The sequence below is a fragment of the Emys orbicularis genome, chromosome 10 (assembly GCF_028017835.1).
Source record: "Emys orbicularis isolate rEmyOrb1 chromosome 10, rEmyOrb1.hap1, whole genome shotgun sequence".
NCBI classification, from domain to species: domain Eukaryota; kingdom Metazoa; phylum Chordata; order Testudines; family Emydidae; genus Emys; species Emys orbicularis.
The window spans coordinates 28,130,437-28,153,422 of record NC_088692.1 but is presented as its reverse complement, the minus strand read 5'-3'; the positions used below and the strand labels follow the sequence as shown (position 1 = coordinate 28,153,422).

Below are 22,986 nucleotides of genomic sequence, written 5' to 3'. Positions count from 1 at the left end.
GCCTTCTTAAACCAAGGTACAATTTAATCTTAACAGTAAGAACAAAGGAAAACATTAGAGAAAAAGGATTTTAAAACAACAAATAGTCTATAGTCTATATATGCATGTCTATATTACCAAACGGAGTCCTAACCCTTGGAAGAGACCCTAAGCAGACCTCCCTTTTCCATTCACCCCAAACCTCTGTTAACTGGGACAGCCTATTTCTCTTAACTGTCTCTCCCCCTGCTTTCTCCTGTGCTCGCAACCCCTCATCCCAGCCCCACCCCAGAGCCTACACCCCCAGCTGGAGCCCTCACTCCCCCTGCGCCCCAAGCCCCTGCCCCAGCCCTGATCCCCCTCCTGCCCTTTGAACTCCTCATTCCCAGCCTGGAGTACCCTCCTGCACTCTGAACTCCTAATTTCTGGCCCCACCCCCAGTTGGAGCCCTCACCCCCTGCCGCACACCAGCCCCCTGAGCCAGCCTGGTGAAAATGAGCAAGCGAGAGTGGGGAGAGTGAGCAACAGAGGGAGGGGGGATGGAGTGAGCAGTGGGCGGGGCATGGGTGGGACCTCAGAGGAGAGGTGAGGCAGGGGTGTTTGGTTTTGTGGGAGTAGAAAGTTGGCAACCCTAATTAGAGTTTGAGATGTAAACGTTTCTGTAAGACACATGAATAGATACATGAAACAAAAAGAGGCAATCCATTGAGATAGGTGTCTTCACAGTATAGTAATTACCTCTTAAAGAATTCAATTCAGCCCTGTCTGAGTCCACCCAAGCCACCACTTATGTCCCAAATTCTTTCAGTGCTTTTGACATTTGGAAGTGAGATGTACACAGTTGAATATATTGAATCTCTGAATATAGTGAAGCTGTTCTGTGGGTAAAATCTTAGAACTCTATACTTGGTGTTCTCTTCTGCTGTTAGGCTTCCATATATGTGCTTCAGACCTGCCTTGAAAAATCTGCCATTACTTCTGTGCTTCCATGATCACTGGGGACTTTTTCAAGTTACGTAGCATGGCAGTCCTCCATGTCAGAGAAGAGCTCTCAGAATTTAATTCACTGAGAAATAATGAGGTCTTTTGTCTTATGCAGTGGAAAAAGATATTCGTCCAAGATAATTATTTATGGACTTTGATATATCTTGTGCTACTGATGTGCAGGAATTAATTTTAATGAGAGTTAACCACGTAAACCACCTGCACATCAATTGGAGAATAGACCCCTGAATGGATATGATATAATGCAAATGCACCGTGCCAAAAACTTATGCTAGGCATGTTTACACAGCCATAAATATTCTCCCTCTGTTCCAAATATTTGCATATTTATGGAAGCAAATCTTTATATTGCTGCCAGCCTATGTAAAATCTACTTTCTACGTGAATTCTTATTTCCAGATAGGAATTAGTATGTAACTGAATAGTTAGTGATGCATTTTTAGCTAATATAGCTGCAAATGAGTTGGTTAAGAGTGTATTAATCATGCTTTTTTCTGTTATTACATTTCAAAAGTTATTTGAAACACCTTGTACTATAAATATGGTTATCTGTAGTGGACTGTAATACTGACCATTACGCCCCCAATTACCAGCTAATTGTTTATGGACAATACATTGCTAATTAGTCTGCCATACTGTATAACTATATATTTATATCAAAATTATGGCATGTGAAGTCCAGTATAGATGAGCCACAGCTAATTCAGACAGAAAACAAATACATTCTTATATGGAAGGATAATACAGATTATTTACAAATCTTTGATCCAGATTAGAGAAATAAAAGTGTTATAAAATAAGAGAGTGCACTGGTTTAACTTAAACTGATTGAAGAGGTTCTGTGGACACTCATTTCATTTAAACCAGGCATATCCTAATCATCTCTGGTAGTTAGGTGTGCATTATCATGCCATTTACAGACCTGGGAACTTGAGGCAGAGAGATTTATTTAATTGCCCCAAAACACAGAGAGAGTTTCAGAACCAGGATTAAAATCCTCACTCTCAGTCCTGAGCATAGAGCAGTCAAGGCTAAGCCTCTTTTTCAGCATGTATTAATAATATTGTATCTACTCTGTTGGATACACTATATTGATGCAGTATTCTTTGTTGTATCAGTGATGTGTCAATGTTTTAAATGTATTTGCTTCCAAAGTGTGAGGTAGACCCTAAATCTGGTCATTCAGCTGAGTTTTCAATCTGTGTAACCAAAATGAAGTTAAGATAGTACCTTGAATATTTCAGGTGGTAATTTTTAAATTAGAAAACGACAAATTTAAACCAATTTGCCATGGCTAGTTTCAGAAGATGCACTTGAATTTTCTTCTTAATAAGACACAAAACATTTGTATATATTACACCAGGGGTCGGCAACGTTTGGCACACGGCTCGCCAGGGTAAGCACCCTGGCGGGCCGGGCCAGTTTATTTACCTGCTGACGCGGCAGGTTCGGCTGATTGCGGCCCCCACTGGCCGCGGTTCGCCGTCCCAGGCCAATGGGGGCGGCGAGAAGTGGCGCGGGCGAGGGATGTGCTGGCTGCGGCTTCCCGCCACCCCCATTGGCCCAGGACGGCGAACTGCGGCCAGTGGGGGCCACGATCGGCCGAACCTGCCGCATCAGCAGGTAAATAAACTGGCCCAGCCCGCCAGGGTGCTTATCCTGGCGAGCTGCGTGTCAAACGTTGCCGATCCCTGTATTACACCAAAAAACTGGTTTCGGATATCTATTTTCATTGTTAATTGGAGACACTAATAATTGTTGACTTTTATTTGAGGACCCCAGTTAACCTTCTCAGATTTCCTTCATGCAAAACTTTCTTCTCCTTTGTTTTATTTATATTTATTGCTTTCCAAAATTGCAGGCAGTGGACAAATACTAGTAGTAGCATTGAAAAATGACAGTAATCCTTATTGCCAAAATCTTAAATCATCCACAGGAAATTAAACCAAACCAACTAAAACAAAAGCAAACTGTTATTGTTGTTGTTATGTTTGTTCAGAAGAGGTTGTTTCCTCAACTGTGCCAAGCTCTAAGCTATATGTCCAGTCCTCTGACCCTGGGCCCTCCAGGGACTAAAATGGCTCACAACATAAAGGCTGCTCACTCTCAATTAAACTGGTTGTAGCAACCCGAGGTTCCTGCCCAGAATAATTTGCAACCTAAACTCTTTGACACAGGGACTGTCTTCTTCTGTGTTTGTACAGTGCCTAGTAAAGTGGAGTCCTGGTTCATGAGTAGGGCTCTTAGGTGCTGTGGTAATACAAATAAATTATAATAATAGTAACTCAGACAGATCTGATGCATGAGAACAGTGCAAAAGATAAAGAAACACCATTCATTGATGGACATAGGAAAGCTTTACAAGAGCAACAGAGCCAGATTGTCTTCAATGCAGCAATAACAGTAGTTATACCAGCTAAGTAGCTGACCTTTAGGAGTTAAAGTGGAATTTAAAAGAGGACCTTTGGAACATGAAAAAGGAGAGGCAAAAATAGACTGAACACTTTTGAATCAAAGTTTCTAGGTTATTTGTGACCAAAGAAGACATAGGTCCTGGTTCTCTATGGCCTTGTATCTTTTGCAGTCATTTATGCCTGTTCATAATGGGTGTAAAATGCTACCACTCCAATTTGTTTGCATTCTACATCCACTTCACACTCACTTGACACAGGTATAATGACTATACAGTGTGTTAAGCAGTGGAGAATTAGGCCTGTGAAGTTGAGTGGAGGAGGAGGAGACAAAGGGAGCAATTAGGAGGGAGGATATGGAAGAGTGCCCGGAGAGCTAGAGGTGGGGATAGGATAAAATGAGAGGCGAGATGAAGGCAGGTGATGAGTGTGAGGATTAGGGAGCCAATGAAGGGGTCTGCAGAATAATAAGATTGATTTCAAGCGATAACTACAGATGAGCACATTAGTCAAACTTCACCCTTTTAGACTTAGGCCATATCCTGGATACTTCTCAGATTAGCAGCCGTGTTAGTCTGTATCCGCAAAAAGAACAGGAGTACTTGTGGCACCTTAGGGCATGTCTTCACTACCCGCCGAATCCGCGGGTAGCGATCCATCTATTGGGGATTGATTTATCGCGTCTAGTGTAGACGCGATAAATCGATCGCTCTGCCATAGACTCCGGAACTCCACTGTAGCGAGAGGCGGAAGCGGAGTCGACGGGGGAGCGGCAGCGGTCGACTCGCCGCCGTCCTCACAGCCAGGTAAGTCGGCCTAAAATACGCAACTTCAGCGACGCTATTCGCGTAGCTGAAGTTGCGTATCTTAGGTCGATACCCTCCCCCTCCCCCCCCGTAGTGTAGACCTAGCCTTAGAGACTAACAAATTTATTTGAGCATAAGCTTTCATGGGCTACAGCCTACTTCATTGGACGCATGTAGTGGAAAATACAGTAGGAAGATATATATATATCAGAGAACATGAAACAATGGGTGTTACTATACACACTATAAGGAGAGTGATCAGTTAAGGTGAGCTTTTATCAGCAGGAGAGAAAAAAAACTGTAGTGGTAATGAAAATGGCCCATTTCCAGCAATTGACAAGGAGATATGAGGAACTGGGGGGGAGAGAGGGAAATAAGCATGGGGAAATAGTTTTACTTTTTGTAATGGCCCATCCACTCCCAGTCTTTGTTCAAGCCTAATTTAATGGTGTCCATTTTGGCAAATTAATTCCAATTCAGCAGTCTCTCGTTGGAGTCTGTTTTTGAAGTTTTTTTGTTGTAATATTGCGACTTTTAGGTCTGTAATCGAGCGGCCAGGGAGATTGAACTATTCTCCAACTGGTTTTTGAATGTTATAATTCTTGACGTCTGATTTGTGTCCATTTATTCTTTTACGTAGAGACTGTCCGGTTTGGCCAATGTACATGGCAGAGGGGCATTGCTGGCACATGATGGCATATATCACATTGGTAGATGTGCAGGTGAACGAGCCTCTGATAGTGTGGCTAATGTGATTAGGTCCTATGATGGTATCCCCTGAATAGATATGTGGACAGAGTTGGCAACGGGCTTTGTTGCAAGGATAGGTTCCTGGGTTAGTGTTTTTGTTGTGTGGTTGCTGGTGAGTATTTGCTTCAGGTTTGGGGGCTGTGGCTTTTCAGTCCATACAGAGTTTACATCTATTTAAGACAAAATGATTCTTAAGTAGGTTAAGACTCCTTTAAAGTGGATATCTAACACACATCTATGTCTCTACCCCATCTTGACTTCAGTTATAGCGGCTACAAGGGGTGTTGGGGGTGATGCCTGTAGAGCAGTGTTTCTCAAACTTTTGTATTGGTGACCCCTTTCACACAGCAAACCTCCCCCCTTATAAATTAAAACACTTTTTTGTATTTAATACTATTATAAATGCTGGAGGCAAAGCGGGGTTTGGGGGTGGAGGCTGACAGCTCACGACCCCCCATGTAATAACCTTGTGACCCCCAGTTTGAGAACCTCTGCTGTAGAGACTGTGAAAACATGAGTTTTGGGGATTGAAGTCAAGTTATTCCCTGCCTGAAGTTGGTCTCTTGTATAATGAGCATGACAGTCCATCTTTTCCTTCATAATCCTACAAGGAGGGTGTGAGGAGTCCATAGAATTCTACAGAAATCTTCATTGCAATTGCAGGAATTGTGAGCATTTTTTAGCCATCTCCACAGTATGTACCTTTGACTCATTTGCTGTAAATTGTAGCAAAGGAATTAGTGTGAATTTTTATTGTTCTGCCCAAGCCCTCTTCCCCTGTACAGAAATAAGTGAGTTTATTACAGTAGAACACACCGATTTCTGTATCACACTTCACAAATCTCTTGTCTGTTCCAGCAAATAACATACAGCACATCCTCTTCACACACCTACGGCTATGTCTACACTAAAAATTATGTCGACCTAACTTATGTCGGTATACAGCCACCACAGTTATTAAATTGCTTGTGTAAGCATACTTGGCTCCTTGTGTCAGTGGTGCACACCCTCACGAGGAGAGCTTCTATTGATTGTGTTGTCAGTGTGGGGAATTGTGGGATGGCTCCTGAAAGCCAGTATCAGTCAATGTAAGCAATGCAGTGTCTACCTAATTACATCCACCATGACTCTATGCTGCTCACGGAGGTAGTGTTACTAAATCGGTGTAGAAAGGCACTTATGTCAGCGAGACCCAAATTTAACTGAAGACACTGCCACAACTAGGTCAACGCAAGGCAACTTACTTCACTCTAACCGTGTAGTGTAGACCAGGCCTAAGTCTTTCAAGGCAAATTGAGACTCTGGGCATTAGCAAGCATAAATTACTGTTCTTTTTGTAGGTGGTTTAACAAGGGGCAAGGGGATGACTTTGCTTTTCCTCCAAGCAAATTAGCAGCACCTAGATTATGCCTATTTTCTACTTCAAGGGAATTGTTCCATTTCATCCCTTACTGGAGCAGTCTTTAGAAGAACAGAAGTAATTGACAGTGTACATTCTGCTCTATGAGGTCAGTTATGCCAAGCATACATTAAAAAAGATAATGCAATAGATTAGTTGTGGGATATATTGCATATCAGAATTGTTCTATACAGACATCAAAATATTAACTAAAAGGGAAAGACTTCATAAAGTCTCGTGTAGTCCCTCCTGGCATGGGGATATGAGCAGGTATTCAGGATTTTTCTTTAAGTATGCTGATATGATTAAATTTAACTTGACACGAGTGATGTACCGTAACATGTGATTGTAATATTTTAAAGAACCACTTTTTCTGATTGAATACCTACCAGCAATCAATTTTATATAGCCGTATCTAATCTGAATTTCTTTAGCAACTAGAAGCTGCCTGAATACTAAAGCAATTGCAATGTTCTCTATCTGATTAGCTGCACACTTAGCGAATACTGAACTATTTAAAATTATTTTCAGATAGTTTATTTCATTTGAAGTGTAACTGTTCCAGTTTAAATACTAGACAGTTGATTTCACAAGTTTTAGAGCAAGTTTTTAAAAACTACTACTCTGCCTTCTCAAAATAAGTGAATATAGACTATCAACACGTAAAAACTAAGGTTTGGATTTTGATGTTGTAAAGAATGTTTAGTTTTAAGAAACTGTGTGTGTTTGAATTTTTTTTCTCAGTCTTATCTTGTTTTGGAAACAAAAAAGAATGTGTACATGAGGTAAAAAAATTAAGTACAGTATTTGAGGCTAAGTTAATACAATTGGAAATTAGTGGCAGTGTTTATTACACAGTTGTACATTTAAAACAATATTCTGAATATACTTCCTTCCAAATAAAATCTTCCTCTGTGCTATGTATTAAATGCCACATGAAATGGGTTTGAGCAGTAATTTTACAGATGCATTTTTAAGAACATGAGAGTTAGAAATAAGATGGGTGCAATTTCTTGTGCATAGTCCCATGATTCATTTTGTTTTAAACTCACATATTTCTCAAAGCAGCAGTGTGTATGTTACCTTTGTCAAGCACCTTTACCATTTGAGCTCCTCATTTACATAACAGTTTGCTATAGTAATTGTGCTTTGTGAGTTTTTGACTTCATGAAGAGTGTGTAAGTCCTAAAGCAGTAGCTCTAGAGAGGAAGTGGCGGAAGAAATAATTCCCTTGAATGCAGCTCTTTACACTTTCAATCTGTAAAAAGAACTGCAGATGTATCATTATCACTATTTTACAGATGAGGAAACTAAGGCACAGAGTGGTAAAATGACTTTCCAAAGGTCACAAAAACACATCTCTGGCAGAGGTGAAAAAAGGACCCAGGTCCCCTGACTCCCATTACTATGCCCTATCTACCACACTATGCTGCTATCTGTAATAATAGCCGCATTTGTAGGAGATAAGCACAGTGGAACTCACCAAGCAGTATAGTAGAGTAAAAGACTTTTCAGTTACACTGAAACAATTCAAGAGTTTCTCTTCACTTCCTTATAACAAGAGATTCACTCTTTAAATTGATTCTTATGTATTTGGAGTCCTTCATGATGTTTTGACAGTGTGTAGAAACCCTGTATTTAAAAGCAGCATTGGATCAGTAAGTTTGTGTGCCTGTCGCCTCAGCAAAAGCAGTGAGCAAAGTTGCCCTTCAGTTTAGTGTTGCGGTTTATTTTGTTAACGGCAAACATTGTTGAAACAAATAGTTATTCATAAATGCTATAAAATCATCTTAACATAAACATTAATTGAAGTACACAAATGATCACAGTGGTAAACAAATATAACAAAGTGTAGCTGAGGCAGGAAGCCAATCTCTCTGTTCCCTGTGCCCAATGATATTTTGATAGTCATTTTAATCTTAGAAAGTAAATAGCATCAGACATGATGTTCCATAATTTCAGCACAGTGCCAAAAAATGAATGCTGCTCTTGCCAGTACAAACAAGAAAGCAGTGCTGTACAATGTGGTCATCTCAAATCAGGTCATCTATGTTCAATCACAGGCAACAAAAGTATTGGAAAACTAAAATTAATTAAATAAAAAAGAGAGATGGATGTTGAATGATTTGAGTTCACACACAGTATAAAAGTGAAGCCAGCCCAACCCATTACAGGATTCAGTATTTCTAGTTTTTCAGGCCAATTTCAGCAGGGGGAAAAAATTAGAATGATTCAATTACTGATATTACAAAATCATGTTGGATTCTATAGGAATAACTGCAGACTAGTTTTAATCAAAACTCTATTCAAGTCATAATCCTGACTCTTTGTACTTTGCAATCAATAGGTAATGTTATTGTGGATAAACCTTGAATTCACAAGAGCGCCAGTATACTTGGTCAACATGTGGGGGTCACATTTTAAAAAGTTTCTTCCATTTTGAAAGATTACTTTACTGATTTGAGAGTTATTCTGTGTACTTAAAATGGCTAATACCAGTAGAACTGGCAATATTAAACAGACCAATAAAAGCTTTTTAAGTGCAACTGCTATACAGAAGTTGAGCTATAGCTATTTTTAGATATGAAAATGAAGACGCTTGTGTGGGTGCCAGTGAAATCTACATTAGCGGTAATTCAAACATCCTTTGAGGGAAGATGCTTACTAGAAATGATCAATATCCCCATTTTTAAAAGGTTCTCTCCCTTATATTTATTAGATCACAGATTTTTATCTGCATGCGATGCCAAAACTAAGAGATTTAATTGCTTAGGTAATGTGTTAATTACCGTGTACTCTCCATTACAACACAGTATACAAACAATTCACTTAGGAAATAGTAGGTCATTCACAATGAGAGTGCTGTGTGTGATCTTCTCTATGAACAATAACATAGTAGTAGATGTTCATGGAGGTTACCAGCCACAGTGAATTCCATTTTAATTATACATCCTTTAAAAAAATTCATCATCAGATTGCAACCTGCAATCTAAAGGATTGACAGTCTCTGAATAGCATTCTTATATGGACAGAGAGATTGGCATGTCTTCATTTTATACCAAGTATTATTCATATTCATTAAGACTGAAGGGGACCCAACAAAGTGTGGTATGGTGAAAAATCACACCAGCAGAGTTTGCTCATTTATCTTCTTAATGTCTAGAGGGCTGCATGTCTGGTTTTATTTCCGAACAGATGGGATTACAAGTAGATCTGCCCCACTGGCTCCACTTAAGCCTGAACCTTTCTCACCTACATCATGAGTGAACTGTGTAGGGATTCTTTGTTTTTGTGGTTCTTTGCGCTGCTGACTCTCCAAAATGATCCAGCATAGGTTAAGTGACGTGAAGGCTGAGAAAAAAACACAATCTTTTGCCATTGTTTCTTTTTGAGAGTAAATCAGGGTTTGTTACTGAGGGATTACTCTGGCTAGAGAGAGGCAAGAAACATAGAGATGCTATGCCAGTTGGCCCTTATAGCCTTAGTATTGCCCTTAATTCCTGACATGCAACACTCACTGACCTAATCTCGAGTTACCCTTGAGCAGAATGTCCTGAGATAATTGCATTGAAATGTGGTAAATTTGGTGGAGGTTTTGTAAAGTAGACTCTGGTTTTTTTGTAGTGTTGTAACCATGTTGGTCCCGGAATATTAGAGAGATAAGGTGGGTGAGGTAATATCTTTTATTGAACCAACTCCTGTTGGTGAGAGACAAGTTTTCAAACTATACAGAACTCAACTTCGGGACAGAAAAGCTTTTGTGTAGCTCAAAAACTTGTCTCTTTCACCAACAGAAGTTAATCCAGTAAAAGGTATTACCTGACCCAGCTCATCTCTCTAATGTCTGCTAGGCAGTTTGCTGAAGCTACTGTGCTTATTTACATTTGTATCCAAAATAATGGTTTGGAATCAGGTTTTTGGAGATGATACTTGTGCACCATTGACAATTATTTTTAATTTAATTCTGGTGGGTTTTTTTTAAAGGTTTTTTAAAATTACATTTTTTTGTTAGCTTACAATGAAACTAAATAAAACTGCTTTCAGTCTGAATTACATTTCAAAGTCCTGTATTAATTGCAATAGTAATACCAAAACTAAAACGGCCAACATGGCTTATAAAATCCCTGTGTTGGTCAGGAGAATATATGACTTTATCCTGCAGCCGGACCCATTCAGGTACCATGGCCACAATCCAGCAATACCTTGGTCTCATTTCTAACTGTAAGTATGTAAATAATCCCTACTAAACTCAATTAAGTTTAATTGGGAAACTCATGCTTAAAGTTAGGCTCACGCCAGAACAGGGCCTGTGTGTGTGTGTGTGTGCGCTTGCGCATGCGCGCACTAATCATCAAAATACAAAATATTCAGGTTTCCTTTTCTTTTTTGCACTCTGGCTTCTAACGTGGTTAGCAGAGCCACAAGATTTTTTCTTTCCTTTTTTTTATTTGAAATAATTATTAAAACAGAAATTGTTCAAGAGATAGCTGGGATTATTAATTCATCACATACGAAGCCATATATCCATTAACTAAATCAGTCCATATTAAGAACTGTCAACAAAAAGACACTAAGGGCCAGATTTTAAGTGCTTAACTCCCAGTGGGGGCCTAGCTACTTTTGAAAACCTCATAAGATGCCTATCTTTGACTTCTTTAGGTGCCTAAATAACTTTCAAAATCTGGGCTTTAGACCTTGCATTGGTGAATAGAGCAATGCCTAAACACCCTTGCAAATCTGGGCGCAAGGCTCTCTGTTTTAATTTATTTTTTAAAACATGCTGTATTATTGCAGACAAAGGCTATTTAAAAAAAATTATTGGTAAGAATAACAGGTCGTAAATTGACTTTGGACAAAAGCAAGAGAGCTGAATAAACCTTACTCTACCTACATCAGCAGATCCCTAGTGTTATTAGAAAGTGATATTTAACAGGCTCATTGAAATCAGTGGGAGTTTTATCTTTGATTTAAATGTGGCCAGGGTTTGGTTCTAAGTGATTAAGGTGTTAGAAAATGCTATATTCAAATGGCAATATTGATAATGGGAAAGAGAGGAGAAAGGTGCCTTACTTGTAAGAACCTACCCTAGTGGACAATTATGCAATAACCTGCCCGTATGAGACTTTTTTTTCTAACCTCCATGAACTTATTCCTTAAAAGCAGGGTGTGGATGAAGAGTGGTAAATAATCACTTTGGCCACATACTGAATGATGAAGATAAAAAGAAATACCAAAGAACTAGCTTTTCCATGAAGACTGTCTGTCGTATGGAAAAAATAGTATGGGATCATATATCTTAATCTAGACACACACGGCATGTCTACTTGGGGATAAAAATCCCATGGCTGGCCCAGGTCAGCTCACTCTGTCTTGCAGATTTCAGGCTCCTGGGCTGAAAAACTGCTGTGTAGACATTTGAACTCAGGCTGGAGCCTGATGCTGGTACTCTGCGAGAGTGCAGGGTCTGTCACGGGGCTCATTACTCACTGCTGGACTGGTGCCTCCTTTTGGTTGCTCTGGGGATTAGCTCAAGGCCAACACCCCCTATACACGACTTGCACACAATCACTCCATCTCTGCATCTGCCTGCAGCCCCTCTCACAGTGGCAGGAACCGCAGCATCCTCTATGAGCCTCAGGGCACTCAGTTGCCCAATCTCTGCAGACTGCCAGGAGTTCTCGCTTGCTCCCCTGGTCCCTGCCAGCAACTGAGCTGTCTGTGCAAATGCAGTGACCTGTCTGTGGTGCTAGCTTTCTTTCAGCCTGCCAGGGACACAGTCCTTATCCCTTGGGCTCCCAGTAGCAACTGCTCTCAGCTTTGCCCTGGAGCAACTTTTATGTGAGCTTGCTGGGCCCTGATTGGCTGCTCCTTGCAGCCTCTCTCCTATTGACTGTGCCTCACAGAGTCTGTCTGGGCCACATGAAGGACTCACCTCCACTGCTCCCATCTGAGGTTAACCCTTTCTAGTCCAGTTTGGGGCAGATACCCCATCACAGGGTCCCAGAGCTCAGGCTGCAGCCCAAGCCCAAACGTCTACACAGTGGTTCTCAAACTTATTTGATCACTCCCCCCATCTTTGTGTCTGTAGTAGTTTATGCACTCTTCACCTCTGGGTGCTTGGCCAGCAGCTGCTGCTCTCTGGCCGCCCAGCTCTGAATGTGCGCAGTAAGTTTTTCCCCCCTAAAGCTTCTCATACCCCACAGAATACCCCCGAGGGGGGCGCGCTACCCAGTTTGAGAACCTCTGGTCTACACAGAAATTTTTAGCTCCACAGCCCGAAACCCATGAGCCTGAGTCAGCTGATTGTGGGGCTTTTATCCCTGTGTAGACGAACCCTCCAAGACCTGAATTAAGGTTGCCTGGGCAGCATTACTTTTTGAATATCCTAACTTGAAAGTGCTTTATTTTGTAACCCTAACATTCTTTAAATATAGGTTTTTATATGATCTGCATCTATAATTTATTCTTTCTGTTGTAACTGCAGATGTTCAAATAATGCATTTAAATGTATAAACTTTTTTAAAAATCTACGAAACTCTTGGCCTGAATGCTGTCTTGTGTCAGTGAGTTTTACAGGTTCATTATGCGTTGTGTAAAATAGTATTTCCTTTTATCATTTTTAAATTTAAGCAAATGCCCCCTTCCTTTGGTATTATGAGAGAGGTTAACTAGCAGTGTCCAATTTACTTTCTGTTCATAGTTGTGTGTCTCTCTATCATATCTTCCCTTATTCATCTCATCTCTAATTTAAGCAGGTGCAATCTTTTCACTCTCTTCTCATACAGAAGTCTTACCATGCTTCTCATCATTTTTGTTGCCCATCTGTGAAACTGGCAACACCCATATTCCTTGGGTATTTTTAACTAAGAGAATTTTGTGTACGTGAAAAGTAACAGATTGGCAAAAATTTAAAATACTGTGTCTACAGAACAAGAACAGCCTGAGTAAACTACCCATAAGTATCTATGTTCATTCATTGGCCTCTGCGTTGATACTGCTAACAAAGTTGGCGATTATGATGATGTATTTTGTGATGCAATGAAATTTGTCTATAAGAAAACATTCATTTAATCTAATGTTGGCCAGTTAACAACTGTGAATTGGGAACATCTTAACTGTTAATCTCAGCCTTTTTGAATTGACAGAGCTGCAGGTAAAAACAATAAATTAGTATTGTCCTCACAATCCCCTGAGCCATCCAGTAAGTTGTTTTAGGGGAAAATTGTAATTGAGATGCTAGGGTCTACCTGGAACAGAATTTAAAACTTATTATTTCAACTGTATTGCAAGTATTTGTTAGTGAATAACCTACATAAGAGTGGCCATACTGAGTTAGACCAAAGGTCCATCTAGTTCAGTATGCTGTCTTCCGACAGTGGCCAATGCCAAGTGCCCCAAAGGTAATGAACAGAACAGGTAATCATCAACTGATCCATCCCCTGTTGCCCATTCCCAGCTTCTGGAAAACAGAGGCTAGGGACACCATGCCTGTCCATCTTGGCTAATAGCCATTGATGGACCTATCCTCCATGAACTTGTCTAATTCTTTTTTGAACCCTGCTTTAGTCTTGGCCTTCACAACATCCCCTGGCAAGGAAGTCCATAGGCTGACTGTATGTTGTGTGCAAAAATATTTCCTCTTGTTTGTTTTAAACCTGCTGCCTATTAATTTCATCTGGTGACCCCTAGTTCTTGTGTTATGAGAAGGAGTAAATAACATTTCCTTCTTTACTTTCATGACAAGTCTGTCAAATCTGGATACATACATTTATAACTGGATTTGATTTGTATTTACCCAATTAGTCTCTCCCCTCTGCCCTGGATCCTTTGTAAATATTGCACATGTCAATCCTTGAACGGTAAGGTGAATGAGTTAGACATGCCATCCCAGAGACTCAGTTAGGCCATAATCCTCCAAAGACCTATCCACATGCTTCACCTTAAGTAGTCATGTTTGACTTTAGCGGGACTACTCCCATTGTATAACGCACATATGTAAATCTTTGCATAACTGGGGTCTTAGACCTCATGTGTAGGAATAAAATGAGCAAAAGTGTATTATATCTACTGTGATTCAACTCTAAGATGTGTGTCTCGTTTTCAGTATAGCAATGTACAGGAGGTGTGAAACTTTAGTGCAACAGAATACAGACATAACTAGAAAGTTTACATGCAGTTAACTGTTGGTTTACAGATGTGATGGAAATTAGAGGAGAATTAAAACTAAATCCTAGTTCTTTATGTGGAGTAACTATGGTCAATGAAGTGTCCTTTCTACACCTATAGAAATATAGTGAGTAAATGTGGCAGATAATTGAGTAAGACATGTCACTGTTCACATTACAGCTCTCAGTTTATAGAACAGCTGTGGACTCATATGCAGTGTAGAGGATGCCAGTTTCTTGACTCTGTGATTGTAGATAAAAGCAAAAAAGCAATCGCTATTTAGTGTGTTAAAGTAGCCTGCCAAATCCATTTCAAATAATTGAGAGAAGTTCCTTGAGGGCCGAAAGTGGGCTTCATAGAGTAGCTAGTCCCTTTTCTTGCCATTCTGATCTTGCTGGGCAAAATAATTGTATGTGGTATGAAAAATAATGTGAACCTTGAAAGATCATGGGAAATTGTGAGTTAACTTTGAAGGTACTCTGCTTTGTTGACGCCACATATCTGGCAATTATTGTGGCTATAGAAATGAATTACCCAGATGAACCATTTGCATCTTTTCCTGATTTCAGGGGTTTACTCCTGAGCCCCGCTCAAGCCATTGACTTCAGTGGGAATTCTACTCTCAACGGAAACAAACCCAGAGGGGCTAAAGACAAAAAATTAAGTAACTTCTGTTACATAAAGCTTACTAAAATTATTTACATTGTGGATTGTAGTTCTCTGATTATGCAGTAAAAGTAGGTCAGATCTTGAAAATTCCTCTTGCACACGTAAAACCGTCGGACAACCTGGCATGTTTTAACAGGGCCATTAAATTAGAGTGCCAGCGGTTGTACAAGTTAGGAGAGAAGGGCACTGACCAATCTTTTCTGAGCAAGATTATGCAGTGCTTAGATCAAACCATTGGTCCTTTACCACCATGAGTGGCAACTGCATGATTTTTTTTTTCTTGCGGAAAAGAGGGTAAATTCTTCCCACTTAAAACCCACTTTGTTTTGTTTCACGCACAAATTCTGGTTGCTTTAGCTAAGTGATGTTAGCCAAGAGCACGCATTTGATCTGGATGGATACTGCATGGTCCCTGTGCACTGTGCTTTAGCATATCTGTGAATGGAGGCTGCATGCAGATGTGAATCGCACCAAGTGCTATGTGAAGCCTTTTATGCTGAGTAGTTGTAAGTCTAGAGCTCCTGTCATGCTCATTCCCTGCTATGACCAAGGAACATGATCCTCACTATGTAAATGAGGTCTAAGATGCAGGAATAGGGACAAAGCGGTTTTGCTAATATCTGCTTTATTTTGTGTTTGTACTGTTCTATATAATGAACTTACATTCGGAATAAGGTCAGTATTAAGCATGTATGTTTCCCATATTTACCTTAACTTTACCTCAGTACAGATATGAATTTTTACATGATAGGCTCTGTTTTCTTTTGTGCAAAAAATGTCCAGCCTCTTCTTTTAGTTCTCTTCTTTAAATCAATTATCTCAAACTTGTAAACACCAATATTCCTTTTTATCCACATATCAAAATATATCAAAAAGACAGTTTGGGAGGGTCTGTTTAGTGAGGTGAAACTACCACTATAATGGTTAAGTGGAAGTGTAGTTTTGTGGGTTAAAAAGCCCCCCCATGACTGAGGGTCAAGAGATCTGGGTTATCTTCCTGGCTTTGCAACAGTCTTTACTTCATGGGGCTTTTGTGATGGTTAATTTACTGTTTGTAAACATTGAGATCTTTTGGATGGAAGGCTACAGAAGGCTAATGTATAAATTATGACAATCATATAAGAGAAAATTCCTTTGAGAAATCCTTCTGTACTGTAATTCTTTATTAGTCCCCTTTTCCCCTTTAAATTGCTTTTAGAAACTCTTTCTGTTTTGGAAAACAATTATTTATTTCCCTGAAAGGTTTCTTAGGGAATAGCCCATTGCACTAGGCAAGAGAGTGTTTATGTCTGATATTCCATGTCAGAGATATGTAGCACTGACAGAATTAGTGCAGAGCAGAACATGCTGCACTTCTTTGCAGCTTTTCCCCCAAAAAATGTATGTTTGAAAGTAATACATTGATAAAATTTCAGCTTTGAAATGCACCAAATTTGTGCTTAAAAGTTTAAAAAAAAAAAATTCTTGTAGTAGGTGAGTGAGAGAGGAAGCCACTATCTGTAGAAGCAAAGTCTTTGTTGTCCCTAAAATGCCAAGTCGTAAAAATGCCACATTAATGTACTGTTTAAAACCTAAAATGTACAGCAGCACTAGTCTGAGGTTTGCCCTTCCAACAGAAGAAGTTAAAAGGAGACATAAGCTGAGTTGCAAGACTGGAGCTAGATACAGCGGACCCACTACTCTGGTCTGGACTTGCTCTGATACAAAACCTGAGAGGTGGAAAGGGTGCAAAAGTAGCCAACAAACCCGTTGTACTCCCCTGATTTTATTGTGCCGCCAGGGACTGATTTGGCTGCCAGCACAACTTCAGAATAGTCACAGGACTGCCCTAACGGAGCTAGTTTGGCATAGCCCCTAAGGGCGGTTATGCCAGCTAGGAATCACCAGAGCACAACACTCTGTGAACATGGCCCCTCCCTCCCCACACCCAGGGACTCTTTGGCCTTCCTATATAGGGCAACTTCACAGCCACTTTGTGCCAGTGAAGCATTGTGGGATCTGGTCCCATATGTTTACATTTATTGCTCGGTTACTAAATCACTTGAAAAGAGAATTCACTTGATGAGCTTTATTTGTATCATGTGTCCATGGACAGATGATCACTTAACAAAGCAAAAGAAAGAACTGAAGAGATACCATCATCATGGTGGGTATATGAAATATACTTTCAGAGATTATATAATGCTTCAGATTTCTATTCCACTCTGATTTCCCAAGCACCCTTAACGTTGAGGTGAGTCATGGAGTTTAACATAGCCAAATTGGAGAGAGGTACATACCATACTTTTTAGCTGAAAAGCATATCTAAAAGAAAAACATACAAAATCACCAGTAACATAAAGGTGCCACTCAAGGGAGAGAACAACTGAATCTCTGGTACTGCGTCCTGGAAAAATAATCCCTGTTTGCTGTTGACCATTGCCATATGGCCATACCCAGTACACACAAAAAAGGTGGTTGTGCTAATAAAATGGTCCTGAGCAGTGGCACTAATTCATTTACTAATTGGACATATATTGGTAGCTGGGATTCAGGCTTTTATCAGGGTGCAATATGGTGCATATGAAGAGGACACTGGGAACATATTTGTCTCTTGTGCATGAGGTTGTTTGGTGGAGAAAAGAGATCCTACCATCACCCAAGGAAATAATACAAATCCCTGAGCTACCCCCTGCTCTTTTCTTTTCTCTCTCTCTCTCTCTCTTTCTGATTCTGTCCAAGAAAAACTGTTCTTTTTACCCTTTCATTCTTTCCTTTTGGGAACACCCTTACTTGGGAAAGAGTTTGTTTTTAAGTGAAATATGAGGCAGAACTGGCTTTGCAGTTACCTTTCCAAGAACGGGAGGAAGTTACAGAATTTTCTGTGTCTGAATTTGGTTGAGAAGTCAAATGGTCCAAGTCAAGTAGCACAGTCAGATTATTAAGAAAAGAGAGAAAGCTTGCAGAGTTAGTCAATTCGTCCAATGAGGCTGGATGTCTGATTCCCTGTGGAAAAACCTGAAGCAGCTGTTTTTATTATCCTTAACTAGGAAGTGCTAGCAGCAAATCTATAAGAATTATCCTGCATTGTTAAAGAAACCCAGTGTATTTGAGTTGGAATGTAAGTTTAACGATACAGTTAATACGGTTTATCCAGATTTTTTTTCTGGGAATTTGGGACATTTGTAAATAAAAACTCACCTGTTGTATTTCAGTCCTGCCTCTAACTTCTTGAATCCAGTGACAGCCCATGACAGATTGGCAGTAAAGTTGAATTCTTTGGGGCTTTTTGTGTTGTCTTAGCCTTCTTCTCTGTTATGTGATTTTAATTAGAAATTTAATCATTTCTGAGACTACCTCTAGAGTATCTAGACAAGTTCCTTTAATAGTGAAGCATTAGCTTGCTTAAGCTGCTGCACAAAAGTAAAGCTTGGAAGCATTTCTGAAATATTTCCCTTGGTGGGCAAGAGGGATTTCACAAAATAAAGATGGCAAAACAATTTCAATTATAAAGAAAGGGTAAAGTAAATTTAATGTAAAATAGACAATTTTTTTATTGCCTAAGTTTGCTACGAGTATTAAGCAACTTTAAAACACAAATTTTATTGTTGTTAACTTTTCAAATTGTAGGAAAGATTAAACTCTCTCTCTCTCTCTCTCCTGTAAACTGCAGTTGTCAAAAAACCAGGTTTAGGAGTTTTAGGGTTTTCCATAACTTAGAATACAATCATCTTATTTTAAAAATGAAAATGTTCAGCTTACGGCAACTTACAAAGTAGCATTTCTAATGTTTTTTAAACAGCTATTAATGTAGCCAAGCTGTGTTTTTTCTTCTTCTGTGTGTAATCATCTGCTCAGTGGTGCACTCTATAACTAGTAGCAGGAGACAGAGGAGTGGCCTGCTGTGATTGATGGGGCGAGGCCTAGCAAACTGAAAGAGTCCCATCTGGATTAGGTTTTGGGAGCAGTCAGATGTTGAGTGGGAGGTCAGTAAGGCTTGCATTAGCTCCCCCTCCTTCAACACCCCTATCATCCACACTCATACACACATTACATAGCTCACACGCCCTCATCCATAATTGATGCTTGCTTTGGGCAGATGCTGCATGGCCTGGGACTAGAGCAGCTGCTAAGTTTATGGAGGATAAAGAGAGCAGGATGGTACAGCAGGTATTTTCACTTTATTTTCACTTGAAACTCTGATTTTAGTCAAGCAAGGGCATTTCTTTTATTCAACTGTACCACTGCATGCAAGCCTCCTCTAATACATATTTTGTTGCTTAAGTCATTCTGCCAGGCGAGCTACAGCAGTGATTATGTGTGTCTGCTGTGCTTGATATGTCTAACTGAGCCGTTCTTATAACCAGCAGGTTTACAGAGTAATTTTGCATTTTTCTTCTTTGTTTCCATGCCCTGAGGATATGATGCAGTTTGGCTCATTTAACTACAGTATGAGAGGCTTTCTCTGAATGTGAAATATCTCTTGCCAAAGAAACAGAACACAATAAAACTAAAATAGAATAAAACAAACAGTAAACCGTTAGTTAGACTTTAAAATGTGGGCAACCTTAAAGGTTTTTAGTGAATAAATACAGTTTTATGTTGTGAATGTGTGTTTAAAAAGGAACACGGCATAAGTAATATTTTCTTTGCTCTGTCTTTTGTGTATAAACATGACAAGCTTGCTTTATTATGTTTTGACACTTTTCATGCATTTTTTAATTATAAAAGCCTTTCAGAGCAGAAGAGATAGTGCTGAAAAAGAATGTGGAGATTTGAGATACTCAATAGGAATGTTTTAAAATTCTGATCTTTTCTGTTTTAAGTATAATAATCTATGGGATTTTAGAAAGCCTTCACTTGCCTATATCATACTAAGGCACTTTTTTGTTCTGGTATAGCTCAGCATTTAAGCAGAAAGCAATAAACTGGATTTTATACACTGCCACGTAAAGCATATTTTGGAGCTGAAATGTGGTTTTCATTAGATTTCAGGCCAAAACATTTAGCAGAGCCTGACTGTCTGCCTTCCTTTGTTCTTCTTTCAGCTGCCAACTACTACTTTATTAAACCACACACAAAAATGAACATTAAGGGGTCATTTAAACTTATATAAAAGTAAAGAGATTCAGAGTTAAGTCTGAAACTATAACTTCGGTCTACCCTCTTGTGCCTAGTTAGAGTTCCACATTGCCTGTGTACTGTCACCCACTGTTTTGAGGCTGCTCCAGTGCCTAAGTTCATGGTCTAAATTAAGAATGGAGTTTCCTGTCACTTTAAGGAACATTTCATACCTTTAAAATAACTTAGTAGATTCCATTTTTCAGTTTCATTTTGTTTTCAATACTCTCATTAAAATGTCATTTTAAAATACCCAGTTAAAATGCCGTGGGGTAGAGGATAACTTGAGGTTCACAAAGACCCATTCAAATTTAGATCAGTTTTGTGTAGTCAAGATTTGTCATTCACATTTCACAACAGTATAAGTAGGGATCTGTTAGCTTCCACTGTGTTAAACTTAATATGAATTCACGTCTTAAACAGTAACCAATTCGTATGTTACATATCTTAATATTATAGAATATGTTTAATCATATGGGACATGCTAATGCATTATGGTAATGTTATGTGCTTTGAATATGCATATGCTCATTATGGATCCAAAATGTAGAGATTATTTAGACTAAATTTTAAAACTAAAAAACCTGCACTTGTGGCATGTGCAGTAGCTGCTTTTAAAATCAGAACATCTCAGCATTATTATCATGATCTTTATAATAATAAATTCCTGGCTTACAACAGTATGTGTATATGTACATACACACCCACACATATAATTTTTTTATCTTACAGTGGACAACTATATATATTTTTAATTAAAACAAAAATAAGTTCAATGAAAGAATAACACCTGGGCTGATACCTGGCATGCCAAGTTTCCACTTCTCCCTGAATACATAGGGGTTATTTATTTATATGCTGACCCTTCACTATTTCCTTACTTTTTCCTGGTGCCACTTTAATAAGGGAATCAAAACCTCAGTTTAGCAAATCTAATGACTGAGCTAGAAGACTCTCAACAGTGTTAAGGTGCCTGACGTTTCATTGTATGTATGCCATTTTATGGCAGTACTGAAGTGAAATGTTTGAAGGTACTGGTAAGAAATCATATAAAAGCTCAGTGCTCTTAATTAAATATTAGCTGTAATTAGCACTAAGTGTGAATGGTACAGATATTAATTAGGGTCTCATGGAACTGCTGTCAGTGTTAATGAGAAACAGTGGGGGTCTCAGCAACATCTGTTTTAGAACACAAGGTAGTATAAAAACCTTTAGTAGATCAAAAGCATCTGAACATGAGCTGTTGGTCCCTTTGTTGCCATTATTGTTCTTTTTTTAATATCTGCTGACTGTAATGCCATGTCTAACAACTGACATGAAGGAATAACTTACGGACCAGGAATGACCAGCTACTGTGCTTCAAAGCAATACAGTCAAAGTAATTTAGTAGATAGAAGAAATTTTTTTTGCTGCTGCTTCCATGCTCCCTGGTTCCTATCACTCAAGTCTGTCCTAAAGTATTTGATGTTTACAGTTTAAACACAGAACTTTCAACAAATACAAATATTCACACTAATGGCTAATTACCTGTGAAGACACATGAAGGAACCCAATCATTGCCCAGTTTTAGTGTGCATACTTTCTTTAGTGTGCATTTTGGCCATGTAAAATCAATATTTTTCATAATAATTAGGGAGTATTAGGTAAAGAAATAAAAAAAATGAGTTTTCAATTTTATTTAAAAAAACCTGAATAAGTAGATATATTCCTGCTAAATCAAATGTACAAGGTATTTTTCCAGGTTTTAAACTTAAATTGTTGCAAGTTTTAGTGTAAAAATACTTAACTTTTCATCTTGGCTTGTACTTGTAATACTAATAATACCATTATTTTACACTTTCAAAGCACAGTACAATCATGAAGTAATCTCACAACACAGTGTAGAATGTAAATGTTGTTGTTTCCATTTTAAAGATGATAAAGTGGGGCAGAAAGTATAAATGATTTGCCCAAGGACACACAGTAAATTAGTTGAAGAGATGGGATTCACATTCAGGAGTTTCAGACTCCTAGTGTCCCATGCTTAATTCACTACAGCATATTGCCATTTAGTTAGGAAAAATGCATTTTTTCTCCTGTAATATGTAACCAAGGGCTGTTGTAATATACAGGTTAGTGAATCCTCAAAGGTTCTGAGTTCCTGTTCTGTTCAAATAATCACTTCTGTATTTAGATGCTTATTTGAATTAGCTGAAACTGGTTGGAAATCTTCCTAGATGTGAAATTCCACAATATTACCTCTGTATTTCAGTATTAGCCATGGCCTTTGCTGAAGCCAGCAGGTGCAAGGATTAATGAAAACAAAAAATGCATGTGCACGTGCGTGAGCGTGTTTGGTGGAATGTGGCTGAATATTTCATAATCCTCCCTTCCCTCCCTACTTTTGCACATTCAGTGGGGAATGAGGATGATCTTGACCAGACATCACAGTGTCTTGACGGGGCAGAGCTCATGCTGGGCAAGTCAGGGGCTGGTCCCTCCCTTCCGCGGGTCCCTTTGTCTTCTCTTTGGCAGGACCTGGCGGGTTGGAGCTAATCAATTGGCGTGCCCCCTCCTCCACTTATTTACACTCTCCTAGGGTTTTCAAATGCCTCTTGCACCTGTTAGCTGTTCTCTTTCCCTCCTCTTAATTATAGCATAGGAGCTGGGTGTTTTAGGATGCTGCAGGCCTTACCAATCACTTTTTTGGTATCAGGAAATA

The 22,986-nt window shown here is 39.2% G+C and overlaps 1 protein-coding gene across 8 annotated transcripts in view; it reads left to right on the top strand.

The window, feature by feature from the left end:
• The window catches only part of RBFOX1 (RNA binding fox-1 homolog 1), a 414,111-nt gene that overhangs the window by 182,220 nt on the left and 208,905 nt on the right, over positions 1-22,986 (top strand). The window contains exon 1 of one of the 8 annotated variants that reach the window (XM_065412631.1): positions 19,302-19,334. The exons of the other annotated variants lie outside the window; for them this stretch is intronic. Coding sequence (XP_065268703.1) covers positions 19,302-19,334 — 33 coding nt within the window. Of the gene's footprint in view, positions 1-19,301; positions 19,335-22,986 lie in introns of those variants that run through there. 8 annotated transcript variants of the gene reach the window in all.